The sequence below is a fragment of the Choloepus didactylus genome, chromosome 4, assembly GCF_015220235.1.
Source record: "Choloepus didactylus isolate mChoDid1 chromosome 4, mChoDid1.pri, whole genome shotgun sequence".
In the NCBI taxonomy this organism is placed as follows: domain Eukaryota; kingdom Metazoa; phylum Chordata; class Mammalia; order Pilosa; family Megalonychidae; genus Choloepus; species Choloepus didactylus.
In genome coordinates, this window is record NC_051310.1 from 35016335 (window position 1) to 35037833 (window position 21499).

The 21499-nt window shown below is 40.3% G+C and overlaps 1 protein-coding gene across 3 annotated transcripts; it reads left to right on the forward strand.

The window, feature by feature from the left end:
- The first annotated feature begins 81 nt into the window (after positions 1-81).
- On the forward strand, positions 82-21395 carry ACYP1 (acylphosphatase 1). 3 transcript variants are annotated; one of them, XM_037835274.1, is made up of 4 exons: positions 3906-3953; positions 4366-4457; positions 4942-5008; positions 20365-21395. In XM_037835274.1, the coding sequence occupies exons 2-4, from the start codon at positions 4408-4410 to the stop codon at positions 20578-20580; spliced, it is 333 nt and encodes a 110-aa protein (XP_037691202.1). In that variant the 5' UTR covers positions 3906-3953; positions 4366-4407; the 3' UTR covers positions 20581-21395. The 3 variants fall into 3 exon arrangements, with proteins under 3 accessions (XP_037691204.1, XP_037691203.1, XP_037691202.1); XM_037835276.1 differs by lacking the exons at positions 3906-3953; positions 4942-5008 and adding an exon at positions 82-339 and having other exon boundaries at positions 20365-21385; XM_037835275.1 differs by lacking the exon at positions 4942-5008 and having other exon boundaries at positions 3854-3953; positions 20365-21380.
- The last annotated feature ends 104 nt before the right edge of the window (positions 21396-21499 follow it).

Consider the following 21499-nt stretch of genomic DNA (forward strand, 5'->3'; position numbering starts at 1 on the left):
AGCACGCGTTCCGAAGCGGCTGGGGTAAAGGGGTGCGGTCAGTCTGAGTGTCCCTTGACTCAGCGTTCGGCCAAGTCTGCAACTCCGCCCAGCTCTGCCCCTGGGGAGCGAGCGAGAGGGCGGGAGAGGCTTTTCTGAGGTTCTATCAAAGAAGAACTTGTGTTTTTCTGAGAACGACGCTCCCAGACCATGGGGTGTACCCTTCTCTGGCAAAGGGCGGAGCCCCTAGAAGTGCCCTCGAGTTAATCTGCCTCAGGATTCCGTTGTCCACCCACTTAGCAGCACTGGGCCTGCTGGTAGCCTTTCTTAGCACACTCGGCTGTTTCATGCTGGCCCCAGGTATGGCTATCTTGCTTTCTCTCCGTGCTTTTCCTTTCTGACAGATGTCAAATGTTTGCAACTCGCTAGGGTTTGCTACGCAGTTATCTTTTCCGGGTAGTTTTTGTGGCCAACCTAATTATTTTGATATTCCAATGTTGTCCTCTCATGTGGTAATTCTGGCTGTCTCTTCTCAGGTCCTGGGAATGACTCTGACAAATGTAATGACAAAATAAACTGCCAGATCAAAACTAATCATTTTAACATGGTTTCAACACTAAATGATACCCTATAAAATGTTAACATCAGAAGAGAGTTTGTCTTCCTCTTGCTTCAGTTCACTTGTGTAAGCTGTTTGGAACAGGTCTTACTTTTATCCTGTAACTACTCAAAAGATTCATGCACGTGGAAAACAATGTAGACAACACTCCTCAGTGTTGCTACTTCATATTAGAAAGAACTTCCTTGGTGGGCCCTCCAGAGAAATTTTTTTAATCCTTGTATTTATTCCCAGTTGACTCTACTGCCTTCTCCGTATATGCAGTTCCAGACATTTTCCATTCTCAAAGTCCAGGTTATCTTACTATCCGGCTGTCAAGTCCCACAGCGTCCCTCCACTCTGGCAGAATTCCCTAGCATCTTGACTTCCTTCCCTCTTGCTCCTGAGGAAGAAGGGGCTGTCTCTTTTCTTGGGCTCTCTTGAATTAATCGTTTTCAGTACCCTTCTAGACTTGACTGCATCACTTTACCCTTCCATCTTGTTAACTTGAATTTGTACCTCTCCACACACTTTTTCTCCTTGGCTTTAAAATATACTTAACTTTCCCCTGCAAAGAAAACCTCATTTCCCTTGACCTACCACCTCTCAGGTTAGGGTTTCATTCATTTCTTTTCCACAAGCCCTCCTAATGGAAAGCTCTACATTTGCTGTCCCCACTTCCTCATCTCCCCTACATTGTGGTCTGGCTTCCACCCTTTCCACTTTAACTGCAAGACCACGAGTGGGATCTTTAAATGACCAAAGACAAAAGCTTCTGTTTCTTCAGATTACTCATTTGACATTATTCATCCCCTTGGAAATCTCTCCTTGCTTGTCTCTGTGCTCTCTTGGTTTCTGCTTCCATGTCCTCTCTCCATCTTATTCCATCTCTCTAGTAATTACGTCTTTGTCTACCTACTCCTAAATTTTAGGTATTCTCCAAAGCCCTCTTATTTCTCAATATTCTCTTCCTTAATGATCACAACCAAATGCTGAGATTTCAGCTGTCACCTCTGTCTAAATGATATCCACATCTAGCCCTGGTTTCTTTCCTTAGTTCCAGGCTCAAATTTCCATCTGCCCATTTAGCATCTCCACCTAAATGTTCCTCAGGAACCTCAAATTCAACATGACAGACAACAAATTCACATTCATCTCTCCACTCCCTAATCTACATCTCCCATGTTCCCACTCATGCTCAAAGCATCAGTAATCTTCCATTCCTCCCTCCTCATCATCCGTCCCTTGTAACTGATCACCAGGTTCTTTTGAATTTACCTCTGCAATGTCTCTCATATGTGACCCTACCTTTACATTTCTCGCTTCTCAGCTCACCCTCATAAGTGCTATTCTTGCCTTCAACATCTGACACCCTCCCCCTGAAAGCCTGTCCTTCATACTGCTGTGAGTAATCTTCCTGAATACTTCTGACCCTACTGAATGGCTTCTTCTTTACCTATAGAAACCAGTAATTCAGCCTGGCTTTCCAACCTCCCAGATTAGGGCCCCCTAATTTTTTAGTCCTGCCTTTTAATAAACCTAGTGGTCTAGCCCAGTGGTTCTCAACTCTGGCTACACGTTAGAACTATCTGGAAAGCAATATCTGAGGGTGAGACCTGGGGATCGGTATTTTTCAAAGCTTCCCCAAAGGTCCTAATGTGCAGCCAGGGTTGAGAATCCCTGGTTTAAGCACAACTGAATGCTTGAAGTCTCTCGCCTCAATGCTAATAAATTAACCCGAGCTCCATGTTCTGGGAGATGGTAGAGCATAGAATTTATGGGAGTGGCCTGTGGACTCATACTGCCTGGGACTAAATTCCAGCTCCATCACTTACTGGTTGTGGTTGTGTAACCTTGGATAAAATGTTCCTTTCTTCAAGAAGCCTTTCCCAATTTTTCCAGTAAGATTTAATTTGTTTGCTCCTTTGTGATCCCATAATAGTGTCTGTCCTTGTTATAGCACAGGACTGGTTCACGATGAGCTGACAATGAATGTTTGTGGAATTGAATTACCATGTTGTGCATTGGATTGTCATTATTTTCATGCATATTTATCCTTAACACTAAGTTTAAAACTCTGAGGGAAAAGATTATATGTCATTCATCTTTGTATATCCTACCATATCCTGCATGTAGTAGACACTAAATAAGTTTTTAATTCTGTAGAAAAAAAACTTTTAAAAAATGAATTTTAGAGAAAGAAATAACATTAACCAGGTACTCTGTTTAGTTTTATTCTCAAATATTACCAACCACAAGATTCAGTTCAGGCCCCTTCTAGCATTAAGGTTTTATGATTCTTTAGGATCCTCATGGCCACCGTTGCAAGGCCATTTCTGCAAACCCATGGCTAAATCTGTCAACCTAGCCTATTCATATATGAATGGTTAGGTTATGGAGGGAGGTAATGTATACAAGCAATTTGAAGAGAAGTGATAAACACCACAGTTTTCCTTGACAGCATCAATCATAAGGGTAGCTGGCTGAGTCTGAATGGCCACAAGTAGAACCTAATTTTAACCATGCTAACCCAAAACTCCCCTGGACAATTCCCTTTTCCCAAAATAAATTCATACAGTTTGGTCATTTCACTTCAGTTGACTGATTTTCAATTGTGATTCTGCGGAGCCATGAGTTATTTCCTCCTCCTCTCCTTCCCTCTTTCCTTCTCTGGTGGGCAGCTTCCAGAAGCACCAAAGGGAGAAATAACCTCCACTGGGACCTCCTGTACATTTCTCCTGCTTCCAATTCCAAACCTAGGCATGACCCAAAATTTGGGGAGAACTGAAAGAAAAAGGGTTTTTTATCCTATTTATTTATTATGTTTAATGTTTGTACTAAACATAATATAATATAATTTGTATCCTATTTATTTATTATGTATGTTTGTCATGTTTAATGTTTATTGTCTATATTCCCATCTCCAGAATTTAAGACCGGGCAGGCCAGGGATCCTGTTTGGTTCACTAATGTTATGCCAAGCACCTCTAGGTTCTAACAACGCCTGGCACACTGTTGGCTCTCAGTGAATACTCATTGAATAATTAGATGTATCCTAAGTGCTCCTTCGCCTATGTCTTTCTCCTCATGAGAAAATGAGAAAAGAGGTGCGCTGTATCCCAGATGAGGGCGGGGCTAAGTCTCTGGCTACAGAGCCTCGACTCCCGCGACTGCTGCATACGGAAGTCCCACCCACTGGGCGGCCTCTGGGCCTAGCGCGCGGTCTGGGACTGGCTGGGCGGAGGTGATGGGCATGAGAGACAACCAAGGAATATCCTCTCTGTAAATTTCCGGGCGTGGCGGATGGAGCCGCTAAGGGAGCCGTTGGCGTGGTCGTTGCTAAGGGGTCCTGGCGGCTTGTGGGGAAGTTAACAGGGTGAGCCCGGGACGGGGGCCCCGGGGTGCGCCCTTTAGTTCGATTAGCCCTAAATTGTTATTAGAAGGGGATTCTGACGGCCGTGTGGAAGCTGGGTCCCTGGGCAGGGGAAGGAGTGTGGAGGGAGCGGGACCGGGGTGGATGGAAGGAGGTAATCGGGTAAGCAATAATTGTCTCAAAAGAGGTCTCTGTGGATAGTTGCGACCCGAAGCTCCCACGCCCAGGTGTCTTCTCGTTACTTCACACACACGCTTATACATATATCCACTTAACTCTTGGAAGATCGGGAATAAAGGTCGGGGAGAGGTCGCAAGTGGTTAAGGATGAAGACGTGAGTGTGACCTTTTCTGCTTTAGGATTGGGGGACCTGGAATGTAGTCCTTTACTTTTCTGCTTTCCTGGTATCTGACAGATTTGAGCATGGCAGAAGGGGACACCCTGATATCAGTGGATTATGAAATTTTTGGAAATGTGCAAGGAGTGTTTTTCCGCAAGTACACGCAGGTATGTGGCCTATAGGCTTTGGGAACATAGCAGGTTATAAGCATGGGAACAAGAGACATGTTTCTGACAGATATGAACTAGAAAAAGTTGGTTATTTGGTGGCTGCATGGCAAGGAGGTGGTTTGTAGAACAGTGGGTATGAAAATGCTTTGCAGTGGATAAAACGCTGTGTAAATGAAAGATTCTGTTATTGTTGTTCTTTTTTCTAACAATAATACCTGAGTACCTAGAATCACATATGATATGCCTCTCTCCTCCCAGGGGAAATAGCATCCCCAGTTCTCTCTGTTTTGGCTTCATCAGCCCAGGTCACATTTCTGGTGGAAAAGCTATCATTGATGGAAGAGATAGCATTTAGATGAATTGATGGCATTTATGTAATTGCTTCCTCCGTGGCTGCTGCGTTCTTTCAGACTTCTTTTTCCTTACCTCTCCAACCACCACCTCCCTTCTCCATTTAATAATTCCTTTCTATTCTTTTTAGCTTTGAAAGAACAATTACCCTTCCCAGCAGAAGCTTTTCTAATGAAAAATGCTTCATCCATTCCGGGGTAGGTAATGATAACACTGCTTGTGAGGTCTGCTATTTCTACTTGAGTATTAGGGAGTAGTTGAGGGGAGGAACCTATTTATTGGTAGCCTCTACTCTGCTTTAGTCCCACTAATCTCCCCTCAACATCCACATACAAATGCAGTCTTAATTTCCCTTCTGGCTTCTGTAGGGAAAGTATTGTATCAATACATTTTCAGTATCTCTCTTTCCAATTATTTGCAAATCATTTCCTCCTATTTCATACTCATATATGAAGCCCTGTAGGAAAAGAATTGTTGAGACTTGTAGCAAGACCTGTGTTCCAGTTAGCTTTGTTACCTATTATGCAGGATAAGTTCCTCTGATTTAGTAAATGGGGGTGACAGTTTCAAAGGTAAATCAAAGTGGTAGAGGGAAGAGGACCAGATGGTGGTGGTATAGCCCCTCCTCTTCTTACCCCTCCCCCCTCCCCAGTTTAGAAAGAGAATAAAAGGATGCAGAAGAAATACTGATTTGGAAAACTGCAAGGAAAATGTCATTTTTTTCCTTAGACTTATAGCTTATGCTTTAGTATTTATTTAAATATGTATGTTCATTTTAACAGTTGCTTTGTTTTGCTACAGTCTGTAAGTCAATATCTAGCCTATTAATTAAATTCCATCACTCCTAAAGAAGTAGTACATGAGGGGAGGGACTTTTATTAAGAATATAGTTAACATCATAAAATTCATTCTTTTAAAAGTATATAATTCAGTGGTTCTTAGTATGTTCACAAAGTTATGTACTATCTGATTCCAGAACATTTTCATCACCCCAGAAAGAAACCCCATATCCATCAACAGTCACTTCCCATTGCCACCTCTCCTTACCTCCCAGTGCCTGTCAACCACTGATCTACTTTCTCTCTCTATGGATTTGCCTATTCTGGTTGTTTAATATAAATGGAATCACTCAATATGTGGCCTTTTGTGTGTGGCTTCTTTCAGTTAACACAATGCTTTCAGGGCTCATCCATATTGTAGCATGTATCAGTACTTCATTCCTTTTTATGGCTGAATACCATCCCATTAAATGGATACACCACTTTTTATTTATCTCTTCACCAGTTGATGGACCTATGGGCTCTTTCCACTTGGGGCTATTAGGAATAATGCTGCTGTGTGCATTCGTGTACAGATTCTTGCATAGACAATGTTTTGGTTCCCTTGGGTGTATATACCTAGGAATGGATTGCTGGGTCATATGGCAATTCTAGTTTAACTTTTTGAGGAACTGCCAAACTGTTTTCCAAAACAGCAGAACCATTTTACATGCCCACCAGCAATATATGAGATTCCAGTTTCCAGGATCTCACCAACACTTGTTATTGTCTATCTTTTTTACCATTGTGCCATCCTCGTGGGTATGAAGTGGTTTCTTGGGTTTTTGTTTGTTTGTTTGTTTGTTTTTTAAGAGAAGTTGTAGGTTTACAGAAAAATCATGCAGAAAATACAGAATTCTCCTGCCCCTCCCGCACATTAGTGTGGTACATTTGTTACAATTGATGAAAGAATATTATTAAAATTGTACTATTAACTATAGTCCATGGTTTACATTAGGATTCCCTGTTTGTGGTGTACTATGTATTATAATTAATTTTTGTTCTAGTAACATATATTCAAACATATAATTCAGTGCTGTTAATTGCATTGACAATGTTGTGCTACCTAACAACCATCCATTACTAAAATTTTTCCATTACCCTAAATAGAAAGTCTACCATTTAAGCATAAACTCCCCATTGCCTACCCCCTCCCTGGCTCTGAGTATCCTTTATTCTAGTTTCTGACTCTGTGAATTTGCTTATTCTAATTATTTCTTATCAGTGAGATCATAAAATATTTGTCCTTTTGTCTGGGTTATTTCACTCATCATGATGTCTTCAAAGTTCGCCATGTTGTCACATTATCAGAATTTCATTCCTTTTTATGGCTGAATAATATGCCACTGTATGGCTATACCACATTTTTTTTACCCATTCATTGGTTGATGGACACTTGGGTTGTTTCCATCTTTTGACATTTGTGAATAATGCCACTGTGAACATAGGTGTGCAAATACCTGTTCAAGTCCTGGCTTTCAATTTTTTTACTCTATACCTAGAAGTGGGATTCATGGGTCATATGGTAATTTTATACTTTCTGAGGAACTGCCAAACTGTCTTCCACAGTGGTCACACCATTTTACATTCCCATCTGCAGTGAATGAGTGTTCTTGTTTCTTCACCTCCTCTCCAACACTTGCTATTTTCTGCGTTTTTCTTTGTTTGTTTTGTTTTCAATACTAGCCATTTTAGTGGGTGTGAAATGGTTTTGATTTGCATTTTCCTATTGGCTAATGATGCTGAACATCTTTTCAGGTGTTGGCAATTTGTATATCTTCTTCGGAGAAATGTCTATTCAACTCCTTTGTCCATTTTTTAAATTGAGTTATTTGGCTTTTCATTGTTGAATTGTAAGAATTCTTTATATATTCTAGATACTAGTCCCTTACCAAATATATGATTTACAAGTATTTTTTCCCATTCTGTGACTTTACTTTTCACTTTCTTGATAGCATCCTTTGAATTTTAATGAAGTCCAGTTTATCCAATTGTTCTTTTGTTGCTTGTGCTTTTACTGTTATATCTAAGAAACCTTTACCTAATCCAAGTTCATGACAGTTCAAACATGCGTATGTTTCCTTCAAGAATTTTTTAGTTTTAGTTCTTATATTTAGGTCTTTGATCTATTTTGAGTTAATTTTTATATATAATGTGAGAGAGGGGTCCACCTTCATTCTTTTGATGTGGATACCCAGTTGCCCAAGCACCATTTGTTGAAAAGAATATTGTTTTTTCCATTTGAATTGTCTTGGTGCCTCTGTCAAAAATCAATTGACCATAACATTATGTTGAGTGAAATAAGCCAGAAACAAAAGAACAAATACTAGGTGCTCTCACTAATATGAACTAACTATAATGAGTAAACTCTGAGAGTTAAAGTTGAGAATGCAGGTTATCAGGAGATAGAAAGAGGGTAGAGATTGGGCATTTGATGCTGAAGGAGTTTAGAATGTTCAACAGAATTGATTGTAAAAATTCAGAAAAGGATAGCACCATACTGTGAGATGGTAGCACAATATTGTAAGTATAATGAACAAAGGCGAGTGAGAGCATGGTTGAAAGAGGAAGGCTAGTGGCATGTATGACACCAGAAGGAAAGATAGAGGATAAAAACTGGGACTGTTTAACTCAGTGAAACCTAGAGTGGACAGTGATGGTGATTAAATGTATAAATATAAGAATGTTTTTACATGAGGGAGAACAAGTGAATGTCACCATTGCAAGGTGTTAAAAATGAGATGGTATATGGAAAAAATACAATTAATGCAAACTAGGGTCTATGGTTAACAATACCATTGTAGTGATCTTCCATTAATTTTAATAAAGCAATATACCAAAGCTAAATGTCAATAAGAGGGAGATATAAGGGAGGAGAATAGGATTGTTGTTGTATCTCTCTCTCTCTTTTTTTTTCTTTTTCTTTTCTTGTTTCTTTACGGAAGAAATGAAAATGTTCTCATATAGATTGGGGTGGTGAATTCATATCTATGTGATTATACCAGGAGCCATTGATTGTACACTTGGGATGGATTGTATGGTGTATGAATAAAACTGTTTAAAATATAAACAGAAAGATACAAGTGTTGGGAAAGATGTGGAGAGAGAGATATACCTATTAACTGTTGGCAGGGAAATAGAATGGTGCAGCCCCTCTGGAGGGCAGTGTGGTGGTTCCACAGGAGGCTAAGTATAGAGTTGCCATATGATTCTGCAACCTCATTATTAGGTATTGGAAGAACTGAAAGCAGGAAAACAAATAGACACTTGCACACTGGTGTTTATGGCGGCATTATTCATGATTTGCAATGGATGGCGGTCACTTAAGGGTATGTTGACAGATAAACGGAAGGGCTAACTGTGGTGTATATATACGATGGAATATTGAGTAGCCGCAGGAAGGAATGGGGTTGTGTGGCATGCAACTAGGTGAATGAACCTGGAAGACAATAAGTTGAGTGAAATAAGCCAGAAACAAAAAGACAAATATTGTTTGGTCTCGCTGATATTAACTAACAATAATGAGCAAATGCTGAGAATTTAATTTGAGAGCATAGGTTATCAGGGAATAGAAAGTGGGCAGATATTGGGCAATTGATGATTTAAGAGGATAGAATGTTCGGTAAGGCTCATTGTAAAGTTTCCTAGACTGTAAGCTCTTAAAGCAGTCACATCTATTCCTGAGCTTTAACTGTTATTTCTAACTTCTGAGATGTTGTGCTCTTTGTGTATAACCTGGTAGTTCCCTGGAACTTTGGGTATATGTGTGACACCTGGGGCTCAGAGTCAAGCGTTCTGCAGCTCTGAAAGTCAGCATTATTCTATAGAGCAATTGTTAAAGAAGCTGAAAAAGAAACGAGACTTCAATTAGCAATATGAATGAAATGGTTCTGTTGAAGACTAAGGTAAATCATAATTCAGGGTAAAGGATGATATTGTCTGTATTTTAAAACTTCAGCTCTGTGTGAGATCAAAGGAAGAAATGTTTATTTGGTCCAAAATTTAAATTTCCTGTAGCGCACTATCTAATTTAACCTGTCTGGTCAATTTGTTTAAACAACCTAATTACATGGAACCTAGACTAGGGAATGAGATCTTGTTACTCTGTACAGGTTAAGGTAACACCCCAATACATTCCGGAGTATTTGGAGCAGAAAATAAAATAGTATTTGCAAAGTCCCCTTGCGGGACTGGGGGAAAATGTGGAACTATTAAATTTTCCCACCTGAGGAATTCCTGATAATTCACTCAAACATTAGGGATTCCCAATTTAATAAGCCAAGCCTTCAATCTGAGTTTCACCCTTATGAAACTTATCTCTGCAATGGTGAAGCTAAGCCAACCTATACTATGCTTAAGAGTCACCTCCAGAGAATGTCTTTGGTTGATGAGATGTGGCATCTCTCTCTCAGCCAACTCTGCAAATAAACTTACGACCCTCCACTCTGTGTGGGACATGACTCCCAGGGCTGTAAATCTCCCTGGTAATGAGGGACGTGACTCCCAGGGATGAGCCTGGCCCTGGCATGGTGGGATTGAGAATGCCTTCTTGACCAAAAGGGGGGAAGAAATGGAACAAAATGAAGTTTCCATGGCTAAGAGATTTCAACAGAGTTGAGAGGTCATTCTGGAGGTTACTGGTATGCAAGCTTCAGCCAGATACTACAAATTGCAACAGTGTGCCAAGCCCCAACCAACAGCATTCCTCAAAACCCTAAAGAATACAGTGGTCTTTATCTAAGACTATAAAAGTTTTACCTAGGGTGATGGTTAGGTTCATGCATCAACTTGACCAAGTGATGGTGCCCAGGTGTCTGGTTAAGCAAACACTGGCCTAACCGTTACTGCAAGGACATTTGTGGCTGGTTAATAAACCAGAAGGCTAGTTTATTGAATCATCAGTCAGTTGAGTGTATCTGTGACTAATTATATCAAAGAAGGGTGTGTCTTCCACAATGAGAGAATTCAATCAGCTGGGTTTAATACAATCAGTTGAAGACTTTTAAGGTAGAAGAGAGAGAACTTTCATTTCTTTTTCAGCCAGCCAGCCTCTCCAGAGGAATTCATTGAAGACCCTCCTTGGAGTGCCAGCTCACAGCCTACCCTACAGAATTTCTCTTCTTTAGCTAGCTAGCCTCTCCTGGGGAGTTCATCAGACAACTTCATTGGGTTGCCATCTTACTGCCTGCCTTATGGAATTTGGGCTCATGCATCCCCACAGTTGTGTGAGACACTTTTATAAAATCTCATGTTTATAGATTTCTCTTGTTGATTCTGTTTCCCTAGAGAACCCTGGCTAATACAATCTAGTAAGTTTATTTTTTCAGAAACTTAAGGCCTCCAGATTGTTCTGTGCCAGAAAATACATGAAACCAGAGGTAGCAGTCTCTCCAAGAACATCAACCAGTTTCATACGGTCAATATCCCTTTCCAGCACGAAGAAGTTAAAATGAATCAGTTGGTCAATTTTTGCCAGAAAGGCAGCTTGGATATTGATAGTGATTCCATGGAATCTATAGATCCACAAATATACTTGCAGTGGCAGGCCAGTGCTTGCTTGACCAGACTCCTGAGCACCATCACCTGGCCAAGCTGACGGATGAACCTAACCATCAGAGTCCATCCCTTGTCAACTTGGCAGCTATACACAAGTTCTGGTTTGCTAACGCTGCTGTTATACAAAATATCAGAAATTGATTGGCTTTTATAAAGGGGATTTATTAAGTTACAAATTTACAGTTCTAAGGCCATAAAAGTGTCCAAACTAAGGCATCAACAGATGATACCTTCACTGAAGGATGGCCAGTGGCATCTGGAAAACCTCTGTTAGCTGGGAAGGCACGTAGCTGGCATTTGTTCATCCTGGGTTGTGTTCCATCTCCTCTCTCAGCTCCTGTGCGTTCTTGGTTCTTTCTCCCAGATTGTTTCTCTCTAAGCGCCTGGGGGTCCTGTCTGAGCATATCCCCGGGCAAACTCGGGGCTTCATTTTGTAGTTAAAGGTCCTGTCTGCATTTCCAAGTGTCTCTAAGCATCAGTGTCAGCAAAAGTCTGCTTTCAACGGCCTTCTCCAAAATGTCTCTCTCAGCTGCAGCACTGAGCTCCCTCTGTCTGAGGTCTTATAGGGCTCCAGTAAACTAATCAAGACCCAGGCTGAATGGGTGGGGCCACATCTCCGTGGAAATAATCTAATCAAAGGTATTGCCCACAGTTGGGTGGGTCACATCTCCATGGAAACAACTTAATCCAAAGAACCCAACCTAGTCAACACTAATATGTCTGCCCCCATAAAATTGCATTAAAGAACATGTCATTTTGGGGGACATAATACATCCAAACCGGCACAACACATCACCTTAAAACATCCTTAATTTCTAAATAGAATACAATAACAAATATATGTTTCACCTAACAGTACTCACCTGTCCTGCTTACAACTGGAAATGCACTAAATCTCCCCAGAATAGGGTGCAAGTCCTTGGGTAACATTCACTCTTAAACTTAATATCCTATAACTTAAATACTATGAAATGAACAATACAAATTATGTCATACAATAAAGAAATAAGAGAAGGAAACAAAGGTATTTGCTTTATGGACAGATACAGACATACTCATAACAAAACAAGGGGCTCTTGGTCTGTGAACTGTCTCAAGTCTGAGAATTGATTAAGGGACTGTGACTCTCTGCTTTTGTAATTCAAGTTAGATTTTTGTTCACTTGACCTAGAATTCTTCTGCTTATATAGATCAAACAAGAATTTAGTAGACTGCCCATCTGTTTTAATTCTAGGTACTCTGTGATCTACTGGCCAACACCATAAGTCTCAGCGGGTCAGATCCTTTTGACTGCTGCTTTGAGCCTGTTTTGATTATGGTAGCCATGCCCACCTCGTCTTTGGTGATTAACTGCTGCCATGTGGCTTCTTCCAACTTGGGATCTCATTATCCCCTTTGTGTTTAAGGATTCCAGCTCAGTGACAGCAGTTCCCACAGTAATATCTGACCTACAGAGAAGGGTACATTCCACCCCCTGGACCCAGAAAAGCATATTCTTTCCAAATACAAAATACATTCATCCCATCACAATATCACAAAAACTTAAATCATTTCATTAACAATAGTAAGTACAAGATCTCATCAAAATCAATCACAGGCATGGTCTGTCCAAAAGCAAAATTCCCCTCTGGCTGTGGACCTGTGAAACTTAGAACAAATTATCTGCTTCCAATACACAAAGGAGGGTCACTCATAGGATAAACATTCCAACTGCCATAAGGCAATACTGAAAGGAAAACAGGGTTTAAGGGACCAACACAATTCCTAAAACCCGCAGAGCAAACTCCATTAGATTTCAAAGTCTGAGAGTCATTTATAGAATGGTGTTTTATCCTTTAGACTTGAGAGAGCAGCTGTGCCACCCTTTTAAAGGCTTACACAGCAGCCCTTTTCTCTCCAAATGCTGGGATGAGTGCTCCAACATATCCATGCACTGGGGAGACCAACTTCTTGGCCCCACCCTCCTCAAACATTGGGGTGTCACCCAGACTCTGCCTCTCTGGGGCAAAGGCTCTCCCCTCTCCAAACAGTGGGGTGGTGGCCAGGCTCTCCCCAATCCCTGGGGAATGTGTTCCACCCTCTCTTGGGCCTGGGGTGGCAGCACCCTTCCTGAGCATCAAGGTGGAAGGCCCGCGCTCTGCCTCCAGGCAAACTCACCCTTTCCGCATGCATGGGCTGCTCCACTCTCCCTGCCTGAGACTTCTTGACTCCAGACCTCAATCTCCGTGGCTCTGTCTTTGAAGAAATTTTTCCTTCAATTTGTTCCTCTGTCCCCTCCAGTTCAGAACGGCCATGGCGCTGGCTATACAGTTATCTCAGAAATCTTGTTGGCCTGGCATGAAGCACACTGTGTTCAAAACCATCAGACAATAGGACTTTCCACAAATCCTTTCTGGGTAACTCCATCTCTAATCCTGGCTTGTACTGAAATGGCAATCGGCTTCCATGTTTGGTTAAATCCTCACGTGGGGCTATAGCTTATGGGGTCTTACTTTTTGGAAGCCCAGAGTTTTCCAGACTGTCAGTTTCTGGTTTCCTTGTATCCAGGAGTTCACTTCTCAGCTTATCTCTGTCCTATCACATTTTACTGTAACCTGCAAGTAGAAGCCAGGCTACATCCTCCACATGTAGTCTGGAGATCTCCTCAGCTAAGTATCCCAGCTTGACACCTTCAAATTCTGCCTTCCATCTGACACCGGAACACAATTTTGCCAAATTCTCTGCCACTTTAAAACAAGGATCACCTTTCTTCCAGTTGGCAATGACATATTCATCATTTCTGCTCAAGGCCTCATCAGAAGTATCTTTGTAGAGTCCATATTTCTACCAACAGTCTCTTCAAAGCAATTTAGGCCTTTTCTATCAAGCTCCTTACAATGCTTCCAGAATCTTCCACTTATCCATTTAAAAATCCATTCCAACATGTTTGGTGTTTGCAAGCTCAGCAATAGCAGCACCCCACTCCTGGTACCAAAATCTGTTCTGGTTTGCTAATGCTGCTGGAATGCAAAACACCAGAAATGGATTGGCTTTTTTTTTCAATTAAATTCAGTTTTATTGAGCTATATTTACATACTATACAGTCATCCATGGTGTAAAATCAACTGTTCATAGTACCATCATATAGTTATGCATTCATCACCCCAATCTATTTTTTTTAATTTTTTAATTTTATTTTGAAATAAATTCAAACTTACAGGAACAGTTGCAAAAACAATACAAACCCCACACACAGAACTCCAGTACCCCGACCCCCCTCCCCCAGTACCCTGATCCACCAACTTTAATGTCCTGTCACACCATTTCTTTCTTTCCCTCCCTCCCTCCCTCCCTATCATCCATCTATTGCTCTATCTCTGAACATATGAGAGCAAGCTGCACACATCCTTGAACAAACAATATAATTCACATATACATTTCCCATGTACAGGAACATTCTTTTATGCAATCCCATTAAGTGCAGCTAAGAAGTTCAAGAAATTCAACATTGATACAAAGCTTACATTCTATATTTCCTTTTTTTTCATTCTTTTGTCCCAACTGTGTCCCTTTGAGCCTCCTCTCCATCCTCAGATCCCATCCAGGATCATCCTTGGCATTTAGTTGTCATTATCTATTTAGACTGTCTTTTTTTTTTTTTTTTTTTTCAATTGTGGAAACATATATACTGCCTAAATCTTCCCATTCCAACCCCTCCCTAGCATTCCATTAGTGGGATTAATCACATTTAGAATGTTGCAATGCTATCACCTTCCCACCATCCATTACTAGAAATTTCCCTTCACCCCAAACAGAAACCCTGCACTCATTTCTTAACTCCCCATTGCCCCTTCCCCCACTTCTCGTAACCCATACTCTACTTTTCATCTCTGTGGTCATATACTATGATACTTTCTTTGTGTTTACCGTGGGGCTTAAATTTAACCTCCTAAATCTATAAAAATCTTGTTTTTCTTTGATACCAACTTAACTTCAATAGGACACATAAACTATGTTCCTGTACTCCTCCATTCCCCCACCTTTATGTAGTTCTTGTCAAAAATTACGTATTTTACATTGAGTCCAAAACCACTGATTTATCATTACAGTTTATGTATTTTAGATCCTGTAGGAAGTAAATAGTGGAGTTACAAATCAAAAATACAGTAGTATTGGTATTTATATTTACCATGTGATCTTTACTGGAAATCTTTATTTCTTCATGTGGTTTCAGTCAATTGTTTAGTGTCCCTTCCATTCCACCTGCTCAGTTCCCTTTAGCATTTCTTATAGGACTGATCTACTGGTGATGAAGCCCCTCAGCTTTTGATTATCTGGGAATGTTTTCATCTCCCCTCATTTTTACCCTCCAGTTGTTTGTGAATTTTCTGAGTCTCTGATGGTTATTGACTTCTATTTGTATTCCATTATGATCAGAGAATGTGCTTTGAATAAATTCAATTTTTTTTTTAATTTATTGAGGCTTATTTTATGTCCCAGTGTATGGTCTATTCTGGAGAAAGATCTGTGATCACTGTAGAAGAATGTGTGTCCTGGTGATTTGGGATGTAATGTTCTATGTATGTCTGTTAAATTTCTCTATAGCTCTCTCTCCTTTCTTTGTTTCTCTGTTGGTAGGGCTCCCTTTAGTATCTGAAGTAGGTCAGGTCTTTTATTAGCAAAATCTCTCAGCATTTGTTTATCTCTGAAAAATTTAAGCTTTCCCTCAAATTTGAAGGAGAGTTTTGCTGGATAAAGTATTCTTGGTTGGAAATTTTCCTTTCTCAGAATTTTAAATATGTCATGCCACTGCCTTCTCGCCTCCATGGTGGCCGCTGAGTAGTCACTACTTAGTCTTATGTTGTTTCCTTTGTATGTGGTGAATTGCTTTTCTCATGCTGCTTTCATAACTTGCTCCTTCTCTTCAGTATTTGACAGTCTGATCAGAATATGTCTCGGAGTGGGTTTATTTGGATTTATTCTATTTGGAGTTCGCTGGGCATTTATGCTTTGTGTATTTATATTATGTAGAAGATTTAGGAAGTTTTCCCCAACAATTTCTTTGAATACTCTTTCTAGACCTTTACCCTTCTGTTCCCCTTCTGGGACACCAATGAGTCTTATATTTGGATGTTTTATTTTATCTATCATATCCCTGAGATCCATTTTGATTTTTTCAGTTTTTTTTCCCCATTCTTTCTTTTGTTCTGTCATTTTACATTCTGTGGTTCTCAAGGACGCTGAGTCGTCTTTGAACTTCCTCTAATCTTGTATTATGAGTATCCAGAGTCTTTTTAATTTGGCCAACAGTTTCTTTTATTTCCATAAGATCTTCTATTTTTTTATTTACTCTTGCAATTTCTTCTTTATGCTCTTCTAGGGTCGTCTTTATGTCCTTTATATCCTGTGCCATGCTCTTCTTCATGTCCTTCATGTCCTGTGCCATGCTCTCGTTGTTTGACTTTAGTTCCTTGATTAATTGCGCCAAGTACTGTGTCTTTTCTGATCTTTTGATTTGGGTGTTTGGGATTGGGTTCTCCATATCATCTGGTTTCATCATGTGCTTTAAGATTTTCTGTTGTTTTTGGCCTCTTGGCATTTGCTTTACTTGATAGGGTTCTTTCTGGATATAAAAAGTACAGATCTCTAATTTGTCAGATCTACAGCTTGGTGGCGTGCACTTTCTCTAACTAGCTGCAGCTGGCATCTGCGAGTCACCTATTCCCCTCAAGTCAGTTCTCCCCAACTTTGTCTTTGCGGTTTGTGGGGATCTGATTCTTGTGCGGTTCAATTGGTGCACTAAGTTTGGGTGTGTTGTTGGTGCTGTCCGCCCTGAATGTAGGGCTTGTGTCTGGGTGGTTAGGGAGGCAGGGCAGCTTTAATAATCAAACCTCCCAGGTGTTCCCGGAGATTTAAGGCACATGGCTGGCGTCTGCTTTCTCCCAGGTTATGTTTGGAAACGGCATTCTCCAAAATGTCACTCACAGCTGCAGCTCTGGTTCTTCTGTTTGTGAGCCCCTTTATAAGACTCCAGTGAACTAATCAAGGCCCAGCCTAAATGGGCAGGACCACACCTCCATGGAGACATTCAATCAGAGGTCACATTCTAACCAAAGGTGTCACTCATACTTGGGTGGGTCACATCTCCATGGAAACAATCAGAAGGTTCCAAGCTAATCAACACTAATACTTCTGCCCCGATAAGACTGCATTAAAGAATATGCCTTTTTCTGGGGGACATAATATATACAAACCGGCACAGGCGACTACAGATCTCTTCAGGGATGATGGAGCTAGTTTTACAAATTTATTCCTCACAGTGCTGGTAAAAGGGTATCCTCTGGATATTCCAGGTGTGTGTGAGCAGGTCTTCCATGATAAGTCCATGCTAACGTTCCATTCTCTCTAGGCCTCTTAATCACCTCCTCTACATTACACCAGGGCAGTTCTGGCATTTCGACCTCAGGTAATGTCGGCCACCTTTTGATCCATGTTTCAGCCAATCAGCCAGACAAACTGTTAGTGCCCTTTCTAGCCCCTCGAGCTACAACATTGAATGCAGAATCCCTTAGTGGGCCCATATCAATAAATTCAGCCTGATCCAACTTTATATTCCTTTCACCATTATCTCACACCCTTAATATCCATTCCCACACATATTCTCCTGATTTCTGTCTATATAAATTGGAAAACTCATGCAGTTCTTTTGGAATATAGCATACTTCCTCATGGATCACAGTTTGTACGTCATCCTTTGGGGCCTGTTGGGACTTTAGTTACAGGTCTTGAAGAAAAGACTGGTGATGGGGGTGGGTCATGAAAAGAGTTAGAATTATACCTCAAGCCATTTACCTCAGGCCATCCCATTGCAGTTTCATCTGGTAAAACAGGATTAACATCTCCAGACAGAAGAGTGAGTGCTGCTTCCTCAGGAGAGGTGATTACAGGTTTAGCAGGCACTGAAGGGTTAATCTCTTTAGATGGAGGTTGGATGGCAGGCTCCTCAGGGCAGACTGGAGGTTGGCGGAGGGAGGGATGTTTCCTCAGGGCAGTCCATTACAGGTATATCTAGCAATGACTCAGCAGAATCCAGGGTTCCAATGTCCTCACTGCCATTATTATCAATCCATATGTCCCCATCCCAGGTTTCAGGATCCCAGTCTTTGCCAATCAATGCCTTTATTTTATTTTAAACTGGGAGTTTGTGATTTTAGATTATGTTGTAAATCTGCTACTCGCACAGTGAGACTCTGGGTCTGGTTTTCAGAAATCTCAAGTCTGCAGCCATAGGAAATAAGATTTTCTTTCCGGGCACACATAGAAACCTTTACATCTCTCATACAGCACTTAAGTTTCAAATTTGAAGCCTTTAGCTTGTCCCTTTCTCTTACAACTGTATCCAGCATATCTAGGACAACCAGCCAACATCATTATACCTCTTCAGTCCACAAAACTCTGTTAAGGTGTCAAAAACACTGTCACCCAGAGCCTTGCTTCATATGAGAGTATGATTAGGAGAATCAAATGGTGATATTTTGTGTATCTCCATTGCCAACTCACGCCATGGAATGTCAGTGCCATCTTGATTATTAGAAATGGAGTCATTAGTGCCTTTGAATCTAATCAGGGTAGAAAACCAATTATAAAAGCCCATTTTAAGATGCTGTTTCTCAAGAACCACTTCCAGTACCAAGCTGTATTATTTACAGTTCACCAGAGAAAGAGAGCCAAAAGGGAATATCTGTAATTATGAGATTTTATAAAAGTGTCTCACACAACTGTGGGGATGGGCAAGTCCAAATTCCATAGGGCAGAATGCACGAGTCCAAATTCTGTAGGGCAGGCAGCAAGCTGGCAACTCTGATGAAGGTCTTTGATGAACTCCCCAGGATTGGCTTGCTGGCTGAAGAAGTGAACATTCTCTTCTCCCTTAAAAGTCTTCAACTGATTGGATTAAACCCAGCTGATTGAATTCTCTCATTGCGAAAGAAATGCCCTTCCTTGATGTTATCAACCACAGATGCAGTGAATTGATAGATGATTTAATAAACCAGTCTTCTGGTTTATTAGCCAGCCACAAATGTCCTTGCAGTAATGGTTAGGCCAGAGCTTGCTTGACCAGAAACCTGGGCACCATCACCTGGCCAATTTGACACATGAACCTAACCATCACACTAATCAAACATGACCAACTTCAGCAGTTTCCCACATTTACTAGATCACTACTCTGGCATTTGGACGTGCAATCATATTAATTTCCGTTTTCTTTTGTAATCCAACCCCTTCTATTTAGATAGACTATTTTAACAATCAATAACTTTTATATTATCCTAACTGTATATTTATAGAAAAATAAAATTAACTGGAAAGCATTGCTACTTTTCCTAAATTTTCTGTCTCACCACAGCATAATGACTTAAAAGAAAGAACATTGAGAAAGCTAAGAAAAGAGACACTGAAATTATTAGATGCTCTTCGTAAGTCTTATTCAACCTTAAAGGAGTTGTATTTGAAGGAAGAGAACCAAGTTGAGAGAAAACCTAATAGTTATATAGTCTTGTGAAAGTTTGGTGTTCAGAAGAAGCTGTTTTCCTTCTTTAGGAGGATGATAGATAGTAGGCTTTAGATGCAACATAAAGACATTAGGTTAGATACTCTACTGTAAGACCAATGGAATGAGGTGCCCAAGAAATTGTATAATACTTTGTAATGATTTTTAAAGTTATGATGGACACATTCATCTGGATCTGTTTAGGTGTGGTCCTGGTTAAAGACAAAGGGAAGGATCAGATAACTTCATGCTTTTTCTATTTAATAGACCCAATAGATTCTTGATTAAGAGAAGGGAATATGAGCAAGATACAGCTCATTATCCTAAAAACAATGAGCCTTAGGGGATCATTTTGAAAACATCTGTTTTGGACTTAAGCCTTTAGTACTTATCCAAGTTGAGTATATAGTGAAAAATTTTAGTGCCTGGGTCTTACAGGGTAGAGGAAGGAATAGCATCTAGTAGCCAACATGTCAAGTTAAGATCAGCCATGAGAGCCTCCTGGCTATCTTTCTGTTTTGACTGTTCTGGACAGTATCAAATTAGTTTCAGTGGCTTGATTCTATGCCTAGATTCTAGCAATAGGTTGTAGTCATCTTTGTTTTGTTCAATCTCACTGAAGCTCTCTCTTTTTCTCTCTTTCCCTTAGGCCGAGGGTAAAAAGCTGGGATTGGTAGGCTGGGTCCAGAACACTGACCGGGGCACAGTTCAAGGACAACTGCAGGGTCCTACCTCCAAGGTGCGTCATATGCAAGAATGGCTTGAAACAAGAGGAAGTCCCAAATCACACATCGACAGAGCAAACTTCAACAATGAAAAAGTCATTGTAAAGTTGGATTATTCGAATTTCCAAATTGTGAAATAGTAGCCTTAATTTAAATTTCCTAAGATACTCAGTAGTTTTGTTTTTTATTGTTAATAGAGGTAAAACTGTTCTGTATTTAATATTAGAATTCATCAATAAGTTATTTTAGTATGAGATATTTGAATGTTACTGTGTAATACGTATATGAAGTATTACAACTATACCAATAATTCTAATCAATAAAAACAGTGTTCTGTTTAGGGAAGTTTTTAGAATCTTCAGTGAACTCCTTTCTTTTAGGCAAAATAAGAGGTATTTATTCAGTAAAAATCTGTGTAAAGAGGATTTTGAAGAAACTTAAAGACATCTGAAGGAAAGAAAAAGCAGTTACTTTGAATGATTTCTTTAAATGACTTCCATGAAGTGTTCTTCAGGAAATTCCATACCTAATTAAGAACGAATATCCCAAGTTCAATTTGCTAGCTGCTCAAATTAAGTTTTGTACTGATTACTTTTAGCTTTCTGGAGCTTCTGCTTGATTCATTCCTTTCCTCTGGGTAAGGGGTTCACATAAAGCAATAATCAGGATTTTGCCTTATCAGCCTTAGAAGTAAGTCTGATTTTGTTTGTTCAGTCATTAAACAGATTATATCTATATCTCAGACACTTACTGGATTTGACAGATTTGTCAGAAGCCCCAATTGTTTTAAACGTAAGGTTTCAATGAAAATGAGACAAAGCAAAAGGTGAGGATTAATTAGTAATTCCAAAAACACCAATTCTCACAGTGTTCTTGGAGTTCCATTCTCAGAAAAGCTGCTGCAGTGGCATTGGGAAGACACCAAAAAAGTCAATGAAGGGAATCTTGGGGTCCTCATCTGTAAATTAAGAGCACTGAGCTAGATAATTCTAGATAGTTCTTCAGTGTCTGCCAGCTCTGAAATGCTATAATTCTTTAAGATAGAAGTATCAGGATTTA

What these genes read in the sequence shown, in the direction of transcription:
- ACYP1 (XM_037835274.1), top strand. Translation starts at nt 4,408, where the DNA reads ATGAAATTTTTGGAAATGTGCAAGGAGTGTTTTTCCGCAAGTACACGC. An exon ending in TTTTCCGCAAGTACACGCAG is followed by an intron (nt 4,458 to 4,941) that starts GTATGTGGCCTA and finishes TATTCTTTTTAG; the next exon opens with CTTTGAAAGAACAATTACCC. An exon ending in AATGCTTCATCCATTCCGGG is followed by an intron (nt 5,009 to 20,364) that starts GTAGGTAATGAT and finishes TCTTTCCCTTAG; the next exon opens with GCCGAGGGTAAAAAGCTGGG.